The following is a 21,656-nucleotide window of genomic DNA, read 5'->3' as shown; positions in this document are numbered from 1 at the left end:
GTACATTACTTACTTACTTAGCTGGCCCATTACAGAACATTTGTTCCATAAGCCGAATTAAGAAAAGATCTCCAAATCTTTCTGTTTGTTGCTTCGCTTTCTGGAATACCGCGCCTCTTCATCTCTTCATCCACTTGTTTGCTCCATCTAAGTTGGCACGTATTTATACGCCTTTTTAACGGGTTCATCATCGCTCATTCTTATGATATGGCCTAGCCAACGCAATCGTATCTCGATACGTTTAACTATACTGATGTCGTCATAGCAGATACAGACATCGATATTCACCGTCAACGCATATTGGCCCGTAGATCTTTCGAAGAATTTTTCTCTCAAACGCACTAAGATCTGCCTTATTTGCTTTCTCAAGTATCCAGGCTTCAGAACCATGGGCACGGGCAGCATCAGTGTTTTGTAAAGCTTTTTTTTTTTTTGACGAGATGTGGCTTTGTTTTTATTTTAAACTTCTTACTTAAGCCAAAGTAGCATCCGTTAGCCAGTACTATTATTCTTATTTCACAACTGATATTGTTTGTTCTGTTTATGGCGGTGTTGAGGTAGACGAAATCTACCACAGTTGCTCCGAGTTATATGGACGCATTGCGCGTCGATACCATCAACTTTGACTCTTCGCCTTTTACTGCCAGACCCACTTTAGCAGATTCGATCTTCTTAAAGGTATCAGTTGCTTCCTTTACTGATCGACCCATGATGTCAATATCGTCAGCATAAGCAAGTAACATGTGGCTATTGGTGTATATTGTGTCCTTTCTTTTAACACCTGCATCTCGTATAACCTTTTGCAGCAGAATGCTGAAAGGCAGTCTCCTTGCCTGAAACCTCTTTTGGTACTAAACTCTTCGGAGAGGTTCTATCCTATTTTGATTGAGGACTGAGTATCACTTAATATCTCTCACAAAGTCGAATAAGCTTCGCTAGGATACCCAATTCAGGCATGGCTTGGAATACAATTGAACGTAGGGGTCAGTCGAAGGCTGCTTTATAATATACATATCTTGGGTCTTCTCCAGGATCTGCCGCAGGATAAATATCTGGTCAATTGTGTGTTTGCCTTCTGCTATACATTCAATACCACCTTTCGGGATTGGATCTGTGGTGTCTTCGGTAGTATTGGATACCAATAGTTTGGAAAAATGTTCTTTCCATATCCTGAGCACTATCTGTATCAGTTACCAAATTACCTTGCTGGTCTCTATAGGAAGATGTGTCTGTACCAAACCCATCACTTTGATGTTTAACTCGTTGGTAGAATTTTCAGACTTCATTCTGGTTCCTGTATGGTAACATGTGGAGGCTTTGCACCGCAGATTTTCTTGAAAACTACAAATGCTACAAAAACCCCGTTAAAAGGAAAATTTTGAGTTTAGTGAAGATCTGTCATATCCCAAAAGCTGGCATTTGTATCAAAGACATAATTGAGGATGCAAGCAGCCTTGTGTTTGTCAGGGTATTGCGAAAAAAGTACATGGAAGGTATATTTTGTTATATCTTGTTTGCCTTTGGTGATATCCAAAATACATTTTATACCGTTTAAAGACAACTTCTAAAGAAAAGAAATCAAAATAATTTGTATTAAAAAAATAATTATAAATGCCAAAATTATTGATATTATGAAATATGTTAGGGGTGGGCACCTATGCGAGAATGGGGTGGGGTGAGTTAATGTGAGAAATTTGTCGGGGTTAACTTATATTGTTTATGGTATAGATATACCACACTGAAGTCAAAATAAAATATTAAATATTATGCTAAACGTATCGTATTGATGTAATCGTGGTACACCCTCCCCATGTTACCATAAATCTCGATTTTTTCACACTCCCGCTTTTCCATTTCTCTATTTTTCCTGCTGGTTGTTACTAATTGTAGAGTAGCCCTATATGCCACATTTTTCTCTTCGGTACCAGCACAACACTCCTGGTCATACCATGGGTTTCATGATGGAGGTCTCTGGTATCCAAGAATGGATTTTGCGTATGTTTGCATGGCTTGGGCAATACTTTGCCATTGTGCTGATATGTTATCGGGACGAGGACAGTTTTTATTAAGCAGTTGGACTAGTTGAGTGAAATATGATGTGGCTATTTGTTGTGATTACAGCTTACCGATGTCCAATTTCCGTGTTGTGTCCATTCATTCTTTATTTGCTACTTTTAATCTGGTACGTACCTTGGCTGCACTGTCGATTAATGTCTTGCATCTAGTACAACGTGATCAATTTAATTTCTTGCTTTTGGTCTGGAGACAGCCAGGTGCCCTTATGAATATTGAGATGCTTAAATCTGGTACTGCTAACTACCATGTTTTTTGCCGCTGCGAAGACTACCAGCCTCATTCCATTGTCAGATGTTTCACTATGAAGACTGAATTTCCCGACTGTTCGGCCAAATATATTTTCCTTTCCAATTTTGGCATTAAAATCGCCTAGAATATTTTTAATGTCATGGGCAGGATAACGGTCAAGCGCTCGTAGAATATATCTTTGGTCTATTCGTCTGGTCTTCTTGTGAAGTAACCTTTAACTGGTGTTAAAGGCAGCTCCCCAGATGAAAGAGGAACCAAGATAGTTCCTGGGCTTTGCACTGTGGCCAATTGTAAGAAAAACCTGGCCAAAACTCTAAAAATTAATGGATTTTGACCTTACCATGGGTTCTTATGTTTTTCGGGCGGCTGGTTTTCATAGTTTTTAACCCTCAGACGGTCATTAAAGGGTTGGTTAAAGGTATTCAATGAAATACAAAGGGTCATTGGGACATTCGGGCTTGTGGAAAATGTAGTATTTATATTATTCGAAGATTGGACTTGAATTAAGAGGAGATTGACACATTTTATGGTGAATATACATATTACAGTTATGAAAATCTCGATTTGTTTTGGCGACTTCGGCGACCCTTATCTCTGGAATGGTTAAAGCTATTTTCCCGAATTATCCATTAAATAAAAGGCCATTCTCTTCTGAACATTTCATGCTGAAAAACAAAATACGCAAGTATTACTGAATTCGAGATAAGAAAGACAATGCCCGAAAAACTTGACTAGGTACGCCTTAGGGCGAATATGGTGTATGGTAACATGGGGCGCCTTCGTATGATAGCGGACGTACGCGGTTTTGTGTTTTCAGGGTATTGGGATAAATAACACTCTGCTACAGTGAAAATTTGCAGGGGTTCTAATGCATAAATTCGGTTTTGTGGGAGTCCACAGAAGACGAAAATACCTTTGGTTTCTTTGGGTCACTTCGGGTTTTGATTTTATAACGGTAAATGTAGTGAAAAATGGGGTTTCTTGCATTTTCAAATTTAAACGGACATTACTCCTTTTTTCCACAACCGATTTGCACACACTGTTTTTCATTATAAAGGGGAGAGTAATGCCTTTCGAACAAGCCATAAATTTTTAAAATCGGTTACCAAATGTCTAAGTAATAGTGGTTTAAGTGTGACAAAAACGCATTAAAAAACAGTAAAATGTTTTTCCTTGTGCTCTAGGCTGCTTAAATGACACCTAACAGTACAATTATTTACAGTTAGCAAATATGAAATTTAGTTGGCTTTCCAAAATGCGAAAAAACAACGAAATCGGTTGAAAAATGAATGCGTTATGGCATTTTTTGTGTTTCAACTTTTCGGTTTTTTTCATATTTTCCTTTATAAAACATTGATACCTTGTGCGTAATTGTTAAGCAGGATAATCACAATTAGAATCATACATGCTAAGATACCCATCTTTTATAAAGGAAAATATGAAAAAAACCAAAAAGTTGAAACACAAAAAATGCCATAACGCATTAATTTTTCAACCGATTTCGTTAGTTTTTCCCATTTTGGAAAGCCAACTAAATTTCCTACTTGTTAACAGTAAATAATTGTACTCTTAGGTGTCGTTTACGCAGCCTAGAGCACAAGGAAAAACATTTTACTGTTTTTAATGCGTTTTTGTCACACTTAAAACACACTTAGCCATTTGTTAACCGATTTTAAAAATCTATGGCTTGTTCGAAAGGCTTTACTCTCCCCTTTATAATGAAAAACAGTGTGTGCAAATCGGTTGTGGAAAAAAGAAGTAATGTCCGTTTAAATTTGAAAATCCAAGAAACCCCATTTTTCACTACATTTACCGTTATAATATCAAAACCCGAAGTGACCCAAAGAAACCAAAGGTATTTTCATCTTCTATGGACTCCCACAAAACCGAATTTGTGCATCAGAAATCCTGCAAAAAAATTTTGTCCACTTTTGTATCACAGTGTAATTATGGTAGGTATTTTTTGTGATATCTTCTTTACCTTTTGTGATATCAAAACCACATTTTATACCGTTAGAAGACAACTACTGAAGAATATAAATCCCAATAATTCGCACGGAAAAAGCAATTGCAAATGTCAATATATTAATATTATGAAATATCTAAGGGGTGTGGCGCCCATATGTAAGGGCGTGGTGGGTTAATGTTAGAAATTTGTCATGTTTAACTTAAATTCTTTATACCATAGATATACCACACTATAATGTGAAGTTAAAATCAAATATTGTCCTAAAAGTATCTTGTTTTAGTTATATTATGATTTTTGTACCTCAATTCAAGGAGCCTACTTCAATTAACCGCTAGAATCGGTTACTTTTTGTGAATTTTAAAATCATTTTTAATTATTCAATATTCATTTTTGCATAATGTTGATATCTAGAATGTTCAATATCGATGGCGAAGCTGTCCCATTGGTTGTAAACTGTGATGAACTCAACTCCTCGATCTGAACAAGTAATCTCACTTTCAATTACGCCAGGTAGACCTTTTAAAATTTGACTTTTATTTACGTTATTTATTGTCATATCTTGATCATCTGAAGATTAAAAAATGCTTTATCAAAAACATATCGTCTGCTCCGTCGGAAAAGGTCGTAAGTCCCTCTCAATAAATTTTTCAGGAGGAAGAAAAAACATTCCAGCGCTTTCTGTATTAAAGATTTTATTATGGCGGTAAAGGCAGACTTCTTCTTTTTTTTATTCCGCTTCAATACCTGTATTTTGTGTGATAAAATTCCGTCGCGTTTGGGAGATAATTGGATGTCTTTGGACTTACGACCTTTTCCTTGTACAGTTTTGTATTTTTGTAGGGACTTACGACCTTTTCCTACAATTTACGGACGTTTTTAAAATAAAATATTTATACTTTACAAAACAATGTGGAAAGGGTATTTATAAGTTTGTTTTGTCCAATATTCGTGTAACATCGCGAAGTATTCGTCGTAGACCCCCTCCCCTTGCCATTTTTTCATATCTTGACGAGAGAAAGTGATCTAGCTATGTGCGTCCGTCCATCCATTAACAATTGTAATAAAACTCCAGGCCTCAATTTTGGACCGATTGTCACGAAATTTTGTGGAGAGGTCGGGTTCCGACCAGAAGTGACCCCATTAGATGTTGGTTATGATCGAAAGGTGTGAAATGGACCAAATCCACAATTTTTTCCCGACTTTGTAGCTGTCCTGTAAATCGCAGTAATATTCCGGTCGGAGCGACCTTTTTAGAATGACTAGAGTTTAAGACAAAGAATAAGCTTGCAATTTAACATGGTGATGAGATAATTATTAGCGGGTTTAATGGACCAAAACTTTTGTGTGAATGTTTGTATGTTCCGCATAGACTAAAAAACGGCTGAACCTATTTTTTGAAAATTTCAGAGAATGTACAAGGAACAACCGAGGTGAAAATAGGCTTTATATTTTTTTGAATTTCGGAGGGGGCGGGTTACACCTGTGCCCTATTTTTAAATGCGCTATATATATAAAACTTACAAACTATTCCGTTTCCCCAATCCTGGGTACATATTTTAGCAATAAGACCCGACCACTCCCACTTTCTTAAATAAGCTACAAATCAATGGAAATACCAGATGTTATGCATAACGATGCTTTGGTCTTATTGGAAAGTAAGTTTTTAGATTAAAGGGCAACATATCGATAGCTATAGTTTCATCAGGTATATAAGATACATTATAAGAAGGTGGACACAGTCGGCATGCCTCAAGTCATCAGTTATTTGGCGTTATGTTAAAATTGCATATCGACACCAACATTTGTGAAGATTTTTATACCCTCCACCATAATATGGAGGGTATAATTAAATATGTCATTCAGTTTCTAACATATCGATATATTCAGCGGAGACCCTATAAATTATAAATATTCTTGATCTGAGTATAACCATGACCATGACCGTCTGTATAATCGGTATAACCATGACCGTCTGTCCGTCTTTTGAAATTAAGATAAAGCTCGCAATTTTTAAGATAGATCTTCGTGATTTAGTATAGAAGTTTCTATTACTTCTAGGATGTTTGGTATTGACGCCTTCATATAGCCCCCATAGAACGGTACCTCTCGATTTCCGGTATTTTGAAGGTGTGGCCTCAATATTCCTCCGAAATGGGTGAAATTTGGTATTTATTCTTCGTTTGGGGTATAAAACTTTCTCCCATAAATTTGTCTATATAGGGTCACGCCTTCATATAGGCCCATAGAACGGTGCCTCCCGAATTTCGGTATTTTGAAGGTTAGCCACATTGTTTTACCGAAATTGCTGAAATTTGATATTTAGTCTACTTCATAAACGAAAGGTAACTAATTGAAGTAAAATTTAATACAACTCATGGTGGAGGGTATAACAAGTTCGGCTTGGCCGAATTTAACGACGTTCTTACTTGTTATTGACAGTCAACTAATCAACTATCCCAACTAATTTGCGATGCAAAAAAATATAATTGACATAAGAAAAGGTAACATAAACTGTTTCAAGGACCACCAACGTGGACCGGTTCGGCTAATATTTAACATAAAACATGACATGTTGTACTTACGACCTTGTATTTTTGCCTATGACCTATTCCTTCAATTAAATTTCATGATTAATTCCGTTAATGTATGTGGTTTCTTAGCTATATTGTAATCCCAAATAGTGTTTTTTTTTGCCTTCCCACGTACATATTTCTGCCCCAACTCCCTGCATCTTTTGTTTTTGTCTGCAAACCATGTAGAATCTTCAGCATTTAATGTCTTCCTACGTTTAGGAAGTTTATCATCAGAGCTTTCAGAATCACCGTGAAAAGCATAGGGAACTAGACCCATGACACAATCGTCTAATTCCATTACAAATTCACACTGCTCTTTGCTAGCAAAAATCATGATGTCTTCTTAGTTTAATAACATTTCAATCAATTATTATTTTAGAATCATTTAATAATATAAACATTGCACTTACCCGTCCGTTAGAAGGTATTACTTTATTGAATTCAGAATACAACAGTGTTCGAAAATAAACACTATGGTATCGTACCGTACCGTTCTGTACCGTACCAAGGTGGATAGGTACACTACGATAGTGTACCGCTCCGGAACACAAACACTAAAAAATATTTTAGTGATACTGTACCGGAACACAACGATAATCGTAGTGCTCCGACTGCGGAGGACTAAAAATCGTAGTGTTCCGACTGCGGAGCACTAAAAATGTTAGTGTTCCGACTGCCGGAGCACTAAAAATTTTAGTGCTCCGACTGCGGAGGACTAAAAATCGTAGTGCTCCGACTGCCGGATCACTAAAAATCGTAGTGTACCACGTGCAATAAAATAAGGTAATGTACCACACATGAGTTTATTAAAATTCGTGAGGAAATTTTAATATTTTATGTTTTTTTTTTAATAAATACAAATTAAGAAATAAAAATTAGTAGGAAATGTGAAAAACATCTGACTGGTTTTTGGACAATGGAGCAGTAACAATTTTACTGTTCGACGTTTACGAGTAGGTAATCATCTGTTTATTATGATTTATGAGAAAAATTAAATATTTGATGGCTTTTGGGTCAAGTAAAAATTAATAAATACAAATTAAGATGAGCATGTTATATCCATGTACTTAAAATTAGTTACAAAATTTGAGAACGTTAGTAGAAAATATAACAAGATGTATGCGGTACAAATTTTTATAAAACAATATTTATTACATTTTTGTTACATACATATAATCTAAAATAGTACACGTTACTGTGGTTGCAGATTTAGACGCTCAGTATATACGTATCAGAATAGCAATACTTAGTGTCATAAAGATGTACATATTCGTATAAAATTTGTCTTCTTGACCTTCATGAATTACTTAATTTTTTTTAAGTGAACAAAAGAAATAAGGAACGGAAAATATTGATAACAACACAATGTTTGCGGAAATTGTACCTGTAACTTTTTATATCAAAAACAAAATTCCTCAGTGAATGCAGTTGAAGAAAGTATGTGGATTTTCCCAAGTAGACTTGTACGTTTGAAGACACTTATTATTTTGGGGAAATTGTACCTGTTGATATTTGTACAACAAACAATATCACTCAATGAGAATGTGCTGATTTTCCGCAAGTAGGATTGTACATTTAAAGTCATCTTTATGATTTCGGGATAAATACAACCACACACTTATTATTTTGGGGAAATTGTACCTGTTGCCATTTGTACAAGAAACAATAGCGGTATTCACTCATGTTGGTAAAGTGGCATTGTAGATCTTGTACATCTTGTTAATATTGTAGATCTACAAGTGTTTACAATACCACAACAACAAAATACATGAACGTTTAATTTACCACAGGGTTGTTAATTTACTCGACCTAAAAGTATTGTAAACATTCCATTGTACTTTTACAAGGGTTAGAACAGCTGATTGTTGTGCCGTCACTTTGTTGTGAGTTTTATTTTATGTCGGAGTTTTGTTTTTTTGGTAGAAAAATGGGAAAAATAAAAAGAATAAAAGAATGGAGGCCAAGAAAAAAACAATTTTTTATGAAAAAAGTGTAATAAAACTGAAGCTAAAAGATAGACTTACAACGACGTTAAGATGCTTTGATTTGTTTACGATACTCACAAAAAAGACATTCACACTTCGTTGTAAAAAACACTGGTACATATAGTACATTAACAAGAGTTGTAAATCTACCACAATGAGTGAATACCGCTAATATTCATCAATTAATGATGATGATTTTTTTTCAAATTTTCTACTAAAGCTCTTAAAGTTTGTAACTAATTTAAAACACGTGAATTTTATTCATTAATTTTTATTTTTAATTTTTACTCGTCCCACAACCTAAAAAAAAACATTGTTCCACAACATCCCATACGGGACAAGGGAGACTTCTCTCATATCAATGAGTGCACCCCGATTCATATTTAGCTCAATGATATGGGACCTACTGTTTATCGCCGAGTCCGAACGGCGTGTCTTAAGACACCACTTGTGAAGAAGTTTTTCAAGGCTAAATTACTCAGGAAATGTCGCCAACATTACTGAGGGGTATTTTGTCACCGTTGAAAAATGTTTGATGTTGCCTGGCCGGGGAATCGAACCCCCGACCTTCTGCGTGCAAGGCGGGCGTGCATACCATTGCACCACGGTGGCACCCGTCCCACAACCTATAAAACCTATAAAATATTTAATTTTCCTCAGAAATTATAATTAACAGCGTTTCGATTTTTAGAGACCCGGCAGTCGGAACACTAAAATTTTTAGTGATCCGGCAGTCGGAACACTACGATTTTTAGTGCTCCGCAGCTGAACACTACGATTTTTATTGTTCCATTGCTTCGATTTTTAGAGATCCGGCAGTCGGAACACTAAAATTTTTAGTGATCCGGCAGTCGATTTTTAGAGTTCCGGCAGTCGGAACACTAAAATTTTTAGTGATCCGGCAGTCGATTTTTAGATTTCCGGCAGTCGGAACACTAAAATTTTTAGTGATCCGGCAGTCGGAACACTACGATTTTTAGTGATCCGGCAGTCGGAACACTACGATTTTTGGTGATCCGATAGTCGATTTTTAGAGTTCCGGCAGTCGGAACACTACGATTTTTAGTGCTCCGCAGCTGAACACTACGATTTTTATTGTTCCATTGCTTCGATTTTTAGAGATCCGGCAGTCGGAACACTAAAATTTTTAGTGATCCGGCAGTCGATTTTTAGAGTTCCGGCAGTCGGAACACTAAAATTTTTAGTGATCCGGCAGTCGGAACACTAAGATTTTTAGTGATCCGGCAGTCGGAACACTACGATTTTTATTGTTCCATTGCTTCGATTTTTAGAGATCCGGCAGTCGGAACACTAAAATTTTTAGTGATCCGGCAGTCGAATTTTAGAGTTCCGCCAGTCGGAACACTAAAATTTTTAGTGATCCGGCAGTCGGAACACTACGATTTTTAGTGATCCGGCAGTCTGAATACTTCGATTTTTAGTGCTCCGCTGCCGAACACTACGAGTTTTATTGATCCATTGTCCAAAAATCAAATCAGGCGTTTTTCACGTGTTCTATTAAATTTCATTTTTTAATTTGTATTTATTAAAAAAAATTATAAAATATTTAATTTTCCTCACAAATCATAATAAACTCATGTATCCACAGTCAGGACACTACAATTTGTAGTGCGCCATTGTACAACAGCCGAATCAATGTTTTTCATATTTTCTACTTAAGTTCCCAACGTTATTCATTAATATGTATACACACATGGGTTTAAGAGGTGTATCTGAGTTTTTATGTCTTAATTTGTGCTTATCTCAAAAATTATAAATATTTAATTTTCCTCGGAAATCATAATAAATTCGTGTGTGGTACATTATCATTACGTTATTTTTTAGTGTTCCGACATGTGGTACACAACGATTTTTTAGTACTCCGACTGCGGAACACTACGATTTTTAGTGTTCCGACTGCGGAGCACTACGATTTTTAGTGTTCCGACTGCGGAGCACTACGATTTTTAGTGCTCCGACTGCGGAGCACTACGATTTTTAGTGTTCCGACTGCGGTACCCAACGTTTTTAGTGTACCAAAATGTGGTACACTACGTTTATCGTTGTGCTCCGGAACAGTATCACTAAAATATTTTTTAGTGTTTGTGTTCCGGAACACTAACGCTAAAAATATTTTAGTGATACTGTTCTCGGAGCGGTACACTATGTTAGTGTACTGTTTATTTTCGAACTCTGGAATACAAACTAATCTCGTTATGTGAATAAATGTCTCTAGAGAAACCACAAATTACCAGTTGATAAAGTTAAGTAAGATATACGACAGTAAAAACAGTAAAAATTTTTATATTTTTTTAAATTTTTCAATATATGAGATATTTGAACACATACAGCATCCCAATTTGTATCAATGAAAAGTCCATCTTTCATAATCAGTTCGCTTATAGGGGAAAAATAGATTTCAAATGTAAATTTTCGTTGCAATATAGAATTTATCACATTTTTGTTGAAAAGTTTGGTCCACAGGCTCCGCCAAATATCATCCGATTATCATCCAAAGGTGTAGGCTAGTTCTTTATATTGTACCCCAACCATGGATGACATTAAGCAATATATCTGAACTACATTAGCTGTAGTATTCTTTTAAAGTATACATTTTCCTGTGGACATTAGGGTTATAACTTTTTGCACTTTTTTGCAAATATCAAAAATACCACCACATAGCCGTGTAGAGCATGGAAAACTATTATGAAATACGGCGTCAATTTGTCTCTATCGCGAAAAAAGTTTCCGCACCAAATGCATTGAAGTTCAGTAATGCATTTTTTAATTTTAGCTGTTATGACAACATATTTGCTTTTAATTAAAATTTTTATTTTTTTGTAATATAATTTGAAATCATTATCAAGGCGTTCTGGACCAATTTGTTCTCAAATCGCGCTATTTCGGAGCATTTTAGGAATTTTTGACACTATTGCAATTTTTGCTTTTTCTTTATAAACTCGCGAATTTTATGTTTATATTTATTGTATCTATTGGACAAGAGAATATGGTGTCATTTGCAACAAATTCGCGAAAGTTACAGACAGTTTTTAATGACTTTGCCTGTGAGAATTGTATTTTTTTCTATGAATATTTATTCAAACAAAGCAAATTTAAAATTATAAGTAGAAAAAATATCAAAAGGATTTTAGTAATTACGGTCGGCGCGGAAACTTTTTTCACCGAATCGATCTTAGAAACGCGTTTTCATTATGAGGACAAAATTCCCCACGTGGTACTGGTGTTGTATTTCTGTAAAAAACATATACGATTCTCACAGGCAAAGTCAACAAAAACAGCCTGTAACTTTCGCGACTTCGTTGCAAATGACCCCATATTCTTTTGTCCGGTAGGTACAATAAATATAAACATAAAATTCGCGAGTTTATAAAGAAAAAGCAAAAATTGCAATAGTGTCAAAAATTCCTAAAATGCTCCGAAATGGCGCGATTTGAGAACAAATTGGTCCAGAACGCCTTGATAATGATTTCAAATTAGATTACAAAAAAATAAAAATTTTAATTAAAAGCAAATATTTTGTCATAACAGCTAAAATTAAAAAATGCATTACTGAACTTCAATGCATTTGGTGCGGAAACTTTTTTCGCGATAGAGAAAAATTGACGCCGTATTTCATAATAGTTTTCAATGCTCTACACGGCTATGTGGTGGTATTTTTTTGGTTATAGCCCTAGTGGACATGCGACCTTTTCGTACTCAAATTTGTACGTTTTGTGGACTTACGACCTTTTCCGACAACGGCAAAACATATAGAAAAACGCGAAATACTACCATTTTCTTTGTATCATACGACGTGTTTTGACTTGTACTATCATCCTGTAACAAAAACGCGATTTCCAAAAAAAGTGGACTTACGACCTTTTCCGACGGAGCAGACGATATACATGTGTTTGAAAAGTGATTATAATTACCCAACCAGCATTTTTTGAAAATTATAATCAAATTCGAGTCTTTTTTGATCCGACTGCACGATTAAAAACCTGGAATATGAGCTCATTTTCTGATCATAAATGACTCCTTTGTCGGGAGGAAAACGTAACCTCAGGCGACTCTTCTAAACAAATCACAAATGAGTCTTCCTCTGCATTAGTTTCGAGTCATTTTTGCCCATTTTCTGATGGTATATAAAGTCTTTTTCGAGTCGTATTTCAATCATTTATTGGTGATTTGTTAATAATTTGGGACTCTTTTTCGAGTCATTTTAGAGTCATGTTTATAATCGTTTATGAGTCTTTAGGGAGTCATTTATGTGTCTTTTTATTAGACGAAATAAATTTCGCGGAAAACCCAGTTTATGGAACAAAACATCATGGTTTTTTAAAGAAATCTTGACGTTTTTCATAATTATTTTGATAATGTTCCGAAGCACTCGATTGTATCCGTTGAGGTTGTCTGTGTCATATTCTATCTTATTGTGAAGAAATATGACAAAACTGCGCGACTCCTATTGATATTCCGAGATGTTTCAAATATCTGTCAATTTAAACCCTTTAACGCTGTTATTTCGGTGCCCGCGGAATAATTTAAAGGTTTCTTTGATAAAAATGATAAGAAAGCCTTGCTTTATCTACTGAAAAAAAATTCGGCTTTAATATCTCAAAAATTCGCGAAAATATAGTGACTGTTCTATCCTGATGACCAAAAATAAATGCCTATTTTTCGTAGCACTATCGGAAAATTGATCAAAGAATCATTTCGCGAAGAGCTAGAAACACATTTTTTTCTGTGTTTGATACGGAACAACATAGCCTTTAAATCCCCACAAAATTAAAAACGCAGATTCATTCGTTTTGGGATAAATAAGCTAACATTAACAAAAACTTAGGTGTTCTATTCTAATGACGTGGAGTGTATTTTATAATTAAATAAAAATTTGAAATACGGGGATTTTAGTCATCTAGATCGTCGTTGACGACAACTTCGCTTACCCTGTCGCCCAAGTTGTCGTGCATGAATACTGGGACACTTGTGTGAAAATGTCGTCAACGATCCCAAAGGGATTTTTTTTTAAATAAAATTCCAACAACATACTCACAGGTAACTGTGCTGATGTTATTTCAACTTAACAGAAATCGATGATTTTTTAGTTGAATCGTGCTGGCAGCTTGCAAATATTTTGTTCTGGTGTTTTTTGGAAAAGCCGAAAAGTGAGCATCATTCTCATTAACATGAGAATACTCGATGCTTAAGAGTTCGGGTTTCCACTAAAAAATCATCATTTCAAAAACTGAAAATCAAATTGATAATTCCCTTCGCCGGGATGAAATCATGATATTGGTAGCGATCAGTAAATTTTGCAAGCTGTCAGTGCGTTTTGTAAACATTACTCTCTGCAAAGAGGGTAGTGATGAAGTTAAGCCAATGGAGGAATACTCCAGACTTAAGGAATCGTTTTGTAGAAAGTGTATATGAGAATTATTTACAACCAAACAAAATAAAACAAAACAATCAGTTTTTAATCACCGAACTGTTCAACATGTGATCTGAAGATATATAATTATAATCACTTTTGAAACACCTGCATGACCCTTTTTTGATTAAGCATTTTTCAATCTTCATGAGGATCAAAATGTGACAATAAATAACGAAAAAGTTGTCACATTTTAAACGCCTCAATGATTTATTTGTGACTAGCAAAGTGTCCGCTACTTCGTATGCGGAAAGGATATAAAAAAACAAATAAACAATATATAATATGGAAATGGCGAACACTGAAAATTTTATTGTACTTATACCAATTTTAATCAATATTTATTGTTATTTTAATGCTGTTCGTACCGCTTTAGTTCGATTTTCAAAAAAATCAACCGTATCTCACCCTTACATGTTAACAGCTAGACCAACATTGTACACCAATACTCACACTAAATCCAAAAAATACAGATTCCAGCACTGTCCCTACACCCAATAGTACGATTTTCCAAAACTTCCTCAATCCTTCACAACACCAGTAACCTTAATTCCAAAAAAACAGGATTCCAGCGCTATCGGTGAACTCAAATTGTACCGTTTGGTATATTTCGTGGCCATAAGTACGAATTTCAAAAACTACCTCCTACACTCCAATCGTAGTCTTACCAAATTCCAGGATTCCAGCTCTATCCGTTCCCCCAAATACCCCCTGGACCAATTTTAGTACCATTTAGTAATTTTCGTACCCATAAGTACGAATTTCCAAAACTACCTTAATCCTATACTCCAACAGTAATCTCAATTCCAAATTTAAGGATTCCAGGTCTAATCGTTCACTCAAATCCAAATTGTACCAAATTTAATACCATTTAATACGTTTCGTACCCATAAGTACGAATTTCCAAAACTACCTCTATCCTGCACTTCAACAATAATCTCAATTCCAAATTTCAGGATTCCAGATTCCAAATCCCAATTGTACCAAATTGAATACTTTTCGTTCCAATAAGTACGAATTTCCAAAACTACCACAATCCTACACTCTAACAGTAATCTCAATTCCACATTACAGGATTCTAGGCCTATCCGTTGACCCAAATCCAAATTATACCAAATTTAGTGCATTCGTATCCATAAGTACGAATTTCCAAACTATCTCCATCCTACACCTTAACATTAATTTCAGTTACGAATTTAAGGGTTCCATTTCTATTCGTTCACCCAAATCCAAACTGTACCAAATTTAGTATTTTTCTTATCCGTAAGAAAGAATTAGCAAAACTAACTCCATCTTACACCCCAACAGCAAGTTTAATTCTAAATTTTATTATTCCAGTTCTGTTCGTTCACCCAAATACAAATTTGGTACTTTTTGTACCCATAAGTACGAATTTTCAAAACTACTTCCCTTTTACACTTCAAATGTAGCCTACGAAGTATGAATTTCCAAATTATCTCAATCCCATACTCTAACATCAATGTTAATTCGAAAAGAGCTACAGCTCTATCCGTTCACACTAAATCTAAATTGTACCAAATTTAGTACCACTTAGTACTTTTCGTACCCATAAGTACGAATTTTCTAAACTACTTCCATTGTACCCTCCAACTGCAACCTTAATTCAAAATTTCATTTCCATTTCCATTCTACAATCCAACAGTAGCCAATCTTATACTCCAGCAGCAAATTTCAGAAATTCAGCTTTATCCGATGACCCAAATCTTAATTGTTCCAAATTTATTACTTTTCGTAACCCATAATTACGAATTTCCAAATTATCTCCAACCCATACTACAGCATCAATCTTAATAAAAATTGCAGAATTCCAGCTCTATCCGTTCAACCTAAATCCAAATTGTATAAAATTTAGTACCATATAGTACATGTCGTACCCCTAAGTACGAATTTTGAAAACTACTTCCATTCTACTCTCTAACAGTATCCTTAATTCAAAATTTCAGGTTTCCAGATCCATCCGCTCAACCTAAATATAAATTGTACAAAATTTAGTACTTGTCGTACCCATAAGTACGAATTTTCAAAACTGCTTCCATTCTACTCTCGAATAGCAACCTTTATTCAATTTTCAGGATTCCAGCTCTATCCGTTCGCCCAAATCGTAATTGTACCAAATTTAGAACCATTTATTACTTTTCGTACCCATAAGTACGAATTTTCAAAACTGTTCCATTCTACTCTCTAACAGCAGCCTTAATTCAAATTTCAGGATTCCAGCTCTTTCCCTTCGCCCAAATCGTAATTGTACCAAATTTAGTACCATTTAGTACTTTTCGTACCCATAAGTACGAGTTTACAAAACTACTTCCATTGTACCCTCCAACTGCAACCTTAATTCAAAATTTCAGGATTCCAGCTCTATCCGCTCAACCTAAATCCAAATTTTACAATATTTAGTACCATTTTGTACTTGTCGTACCCATAAGTACGAATTTTCAAAACTGTTCCATTCTACTCTCTAACAGCAGCCTTAATTCAAATTTCAGGATTCCAGCTCTTTCCCTTCGCCGAAATCGTAATTGTACCAAATTTAGTACCATTTAGTACTTTTCGTACCCATAAGTACGAATTTTGAAAACTACTTCCATTATACTCTCTAACAGTATCCTTAATTCAAAATTTCAGGATTCCAGATCCATCCGCTCAACCTAAATCCAAATTGTACAAAATTTAGTACTTGTCGTACCCATAAGTACGAATTTTCAAAACTGCTTCCATTCTACTCTCGAATAGCAGCCTTTATTCAATTTTCAGGATTCCAGCTCTATCCGTTCGCCCAAATCGTAATTGTACCAAATTTAGTACCATTTAGTAATTTTCGTATCCATAAGTACGAATTTTCAAAACTACTTCCGTTCTACTCTCCAACAGTAGCCTTAGTTCAAAAGTTCAGGATTCCAGCTCCATCCGTTCGCCCAAATCGTAATTGTACCAAATTTAGTACCATTTAGTACTTTTCGTACCCATAAGTACGAGTTTTCAAAATTACTTCCATTCTACCCTCCAACTGCAGCCTTAGTTCAACATTTCAGGACTCCAGCTCTATCCGCACAACCTAAATCCAAAGTGTACAAAATTTAGTACCATTTTGTACTTGTCGTACCCATAAGTACGAATTTTCAAAACTGATTCCATTCTACTCTCTAATTCAAATTTCATGATCCCAGCTCTATCCGTTCGCCCAAATCGTAATTGTACCAAATTTAGTACCCTTTAATACTTTTCGTACCCATAAGTACGAATTTTCAAAGCTACTTTCATTCTACCCTTAATTTACAATTCAGGATTCCAGGTCTATCCGTTCAACTTAAATCCAAATTATACAGAATGTAGTACCATTTAGTACTTCAAAACTACTTCCATTCTAATCTCTAACAGCAGCCTTAATTCAAATTTCATGATTCCAGCTCTATCCGTTTGCCCAAATCGTAATTGTACCAAATTTAATACCATTTAGTACTTTTTGTACCCATAAGTACGAATTTTCAAAACTACTTCCATTCTATTCTCTAACATCAGCCTTAATTAAAATTTTAGGATTCCATCCGTTCGCCCAATCGTAATTTTTCCAAATTTAGTACCATTTAGTAATTTTCTTACCCATAAGTACAAATTTTCAAATCTACTTCCATTCTACCCTCCAACTGTAGCCTTAATTCAAAATTTCAGGATTCCAGCTCCATCCGTTCGCCCAAATCGTAATTGTACCAAATTTAGTACCATTTAGTACTTTTCGTACCGATAAGTACTAATTTTAAAAACTACATCCATTTTACTCTCCAACAGTAGCCTTATTCAAAATTTCAGGATTCCAGCTCTATCCGTTCCCCCAAATCATAAGTGTACCAAATTTAGTACCATTTAGTTCTTTTCGTACCCATAAGTACGAATTTTCAAAACTACATCCATTTTACTCTCCAACAGTAGCCTTATTCAAACTTTCAGGATTCCAGCTCTATCCGTTCGCCCAAATCATAAGTGTACCAAATTAAGTACCATTTAGTTCTTTTCGTACCCATAAGTACGAATTTTCAAAACTACGCCCATTCTACTCTCCAACAGCACCCTTAATACAAAATTTCAGGATTCCAGCTCTATCCGTTCGCCCAAATCATAATAGTACCGAATTTAGTACCATTTAGTACTTTTCATACACATGTGAACCACCTCCATATGTTCACCGTACCTTTTAACCTTGATTCTCACACCAAATTTCAACCTTTATCCGTTCACAAAAAACGAATTGGCACCAAATTTAGTACACTTTAGTACTTTTCGTACACTTATAGTTCGAATTTCTAAAAACCCTTTAGTACATCTTTCTTACACTCCATCAGTGACCTTCATTCCAAATTTCAAAGTTCTCGCTCTACCGGTTCGACAAATACCATTTTTAGTACCTTTTAGTACTTTTCGTACCCTTCCAGTTCGAATTTCCAAAAACCCAGCCTTATCTGACCCCTTCGGACCAAGAGTGATCTACACCCAAAATTTCAGGATTCTAGCTTCAGCCGTTTCGTCTGGGCGTTGATGAATCAATCAGTCAGTCAGTCAATCACTTTACTCTTTTATTAATATAGATTGCTACGCATTTGTTGTTGTATTTTAAATTGAACTCTTTTTAATCATTACATGGATTCACTTTCGAGTGCCTTTCTGATCATACAAGCGACTTAATCAGTTTTTGATCACCAAAAGGACTCTAAAAAGACTCCGCAATGTGATTTTTGAAAAAGCAATCTTCCAAATGCTAGCTGGGTATGTATCTTCTGATCCTATTTTGAACAGATAGGTGATTAAACACTGATTGTTTTATTTTTTTCTGAGCATAATGGTTTGGTTGTATATAGTTCTCATATACATTTTCTACATAACTTTGATATAAATGGCACGTATATTGACAAACACAACACATGTCCAGGATTTGCCAAGTGAAATGAAGAAAGTGAATGAAGAAACAGCGTACTAACCAACCCCAACATAAAGAAATAATTAAAAATCATAACAAAGCAGAAAAGAAAACAAAACGTATAAAAGAAACAAAACAAATAAAAGAAACAAAAAAAGAATAAAAAGAAACTAATTTGATTTTTTCATATTTTCTACTAACGACTCACTAGAGACTCATAAAGGATTATAAACATGACTCAAAAAAGACTAGAAAAGGAAATAAAAATTAAAAATATGATGATGCGTGTGTGAATTTTATGGATTGAGTAATATCAAAATAGTTTTGATCATGGTGCAAGAAAGAAGGTGATACAATAATACCAACTGATGTCTTCATTTGCTGTCCAAACATATTTTAATCAAAAATAAATAACAAATATTCCGCTTCTATAAAGAATTATTAATTATGAATTTATTAAGCTTCGCGAAGAATATTTTACAGTTTGTGGATGTTTCGCGCAAAAATTCGCCTTTTGGACTACCTTGTTAAATTCGCTTTGGTTTTGATTTTCAAAATGAAACCCAGTCAAGTGTCAAATTTCATTTATTTTTAGAGGAACATTTGAAGATTTCGGTTACAGATTGAATGCTTTGCTACACACTTATCAAGCTCACACGTACAGAAGGAGTTCATCGGCTGGACGAGCCAATTTTATAGTGTATGGGCCGCTTAACACTAGGGTCATTATACGAGGGCGGTTCGGAAACTTCTTAGCCTATCAATGAAAGAGAATAGTTAGTTTTTCAAAAATATTTTTATTTTTCAATATAATCTCCTGAAACTTCAATACACAAAAAAACCGTTGACATAACCTTACCAGCCGATTGAATTGTTTTTGCCTTCTTTCGGGCACTTCCTCCAGCTTCAGTCCATTGTTTGGATTGTTCTTTTGTCTCTGAAGTATAGTGGTGGATCCATGTCTCATCAACAGTTATGAAACGACGCTTAAAATCCATTTTATTTCGCTTAAAACGATCCAAACAAGCTTGAGAAATGTTCATTCTTATGCATTTTTGATCGACTGTTAACAAATGCGGCACCCATCTTGCAGAAAGCTTTTTCATCTGTAGTTCTTCATGCTAAATTAAATGGACTCGATCATTTGAGATGCCCATGATATTAGCAATTTCACGCACTTTTATTCGTCGATCATTTAATACCATATCATGCACTTTGGCTACAATTTCTGTTGTTGTTGCTGTTTTTGGACGTCCACTACGTGGTTCATCTTCAATGCTTGTACGACATCGTTTAAATTCAGCAACCCAATTTTTTACTGTTGCATATGAAGGAGCACTTTCACCTAACACATTCACCATATCATTATGAATTTCTTGTCCCGATAAACCTTTTTTATGTAAATATTTAATGACAGCACGCATTTCTAATTTTCCCATTGTAAAAAAATTGCGGATGCGTCCTTTTTGAACACCTGTTTCTATATGAAGGAGTTGCCAGATCGAAACAAAATTTAACATGTGTTCATAATAGAGATGGAAGTTTCCAAAACACTTAACTTTTTTCTGTTTATACCGCGCTTTTTGTGCTAGGCTAAGAAGTTTCCGAACTGCCCTCGTATTTCAGTTATTCCTCCTGAAAAAAATCAAAACATATTAATATCACATATCTCACTATTTCAGAATGATTAAAAATCAAAATGACAGTGCCAAAAAAACAATTACCAATCCGAACCCATTGGAAGAAATTGTATATCCCGAAATAGAACCTGGTATCATTAGCAGAGAAATGATAGAGACAGCCTATTTAGACGAAGGGTACAAAGGAGAAGAATCGAGACTGCATCGCCTTGAACCAATTGTTTACGATAGAATAACGTCACTAAGATTGGATTTTAAAAGTAAACAAGAAACTTCAAATAATTACTATCATATTTTAAATTCAACTGAATTTACCACTGTATTGCAGATATATTAAGAATTGATCACTTATGGATGCTACCAAACCTAACAAAATTGTCTCTAAACTGCAATAAAATCGAAACAATCGAACATCTGGATATGCTTGTGAATCTAAAGGAACTCGATTTAAGTTTTAACTACATAGAACGTATTGAGAATCTGGATAAGCTAGTTAATTTGGAGGTATTGTCGCTGTTCAGTAATCTGATAACAAAGATAGAAAATCTGGATAACTTGGAAAAATTGATTATTCTCAGTATTGGCAATAATCTGATCAACTCGACCGAAGGGGTAAGTATCAAATTTACATTTAGGTCTATACTGAAAAATTCTTTATTATATGGAAAATAACGTATTTATTCGTCGTTGCAAATCGCCACTTCTATCCACCTTCCACAATTATAGATGCATCTCTGTAACGTAGTTTTCGGCTGAGGTAAGTCCAGTCGCGACAGGGTATCTTAATCAGATATTTATTGATC

The 21,656-nt window shown here is 35.0% G+C and overlaps 1 protein-coding gene across 3 annotated transcripts in view; it reads left to right on the top strand.

Moving 5' to 3' along the window:
• The window catches only part of TbCMF46, a 64,323-nt gene that overhangs the window by 3,849 nt on the left and 38,818 nt on the right, over window positions 1–21,656 (top strand). For all 3 annotated transcript variants that reach the window (XM_073968505.1, XM_073968504.1, XM_073968506.1), the window contains exons 3-4: window positions 20,896–21,113; window positions 21,182–21,465. In XM_073968505.1, the coding sequence (XP_073824606.1) occupies window positions 20,897–21,113; window positions 21,182–21,465 (501 nt within the window). In that variant the 5' untranslated portion in view covers window position 20,896. The remainder of the gene's footprint in view (window positions 1–20,895; window positions 21,114–21,181; window positions 21,466–21,656) is intronic.

The sequence above is a fragment of the Musca autumnalis genome, unplaced genomic scaffold, assembly GCF_047663935.1.
Source record: "Musca autumnalis isolate F117 unplaced genomic scaffold, ASM4766393v1 scaffold_2, whole genome shotgun sequence".
NCBI classification, from domain to species: domain Eukaryota; kingdom Metazoa; phylum Arthropoda; class Insecta; order Diptera; family Muscidae; genus Musca; species Musca autumnalis.
The sequence above is the reverse complement of the archived record's forward strand: the minus strand, read 5'-3'. Positions and strand labels throughout refer to the sequence as shown.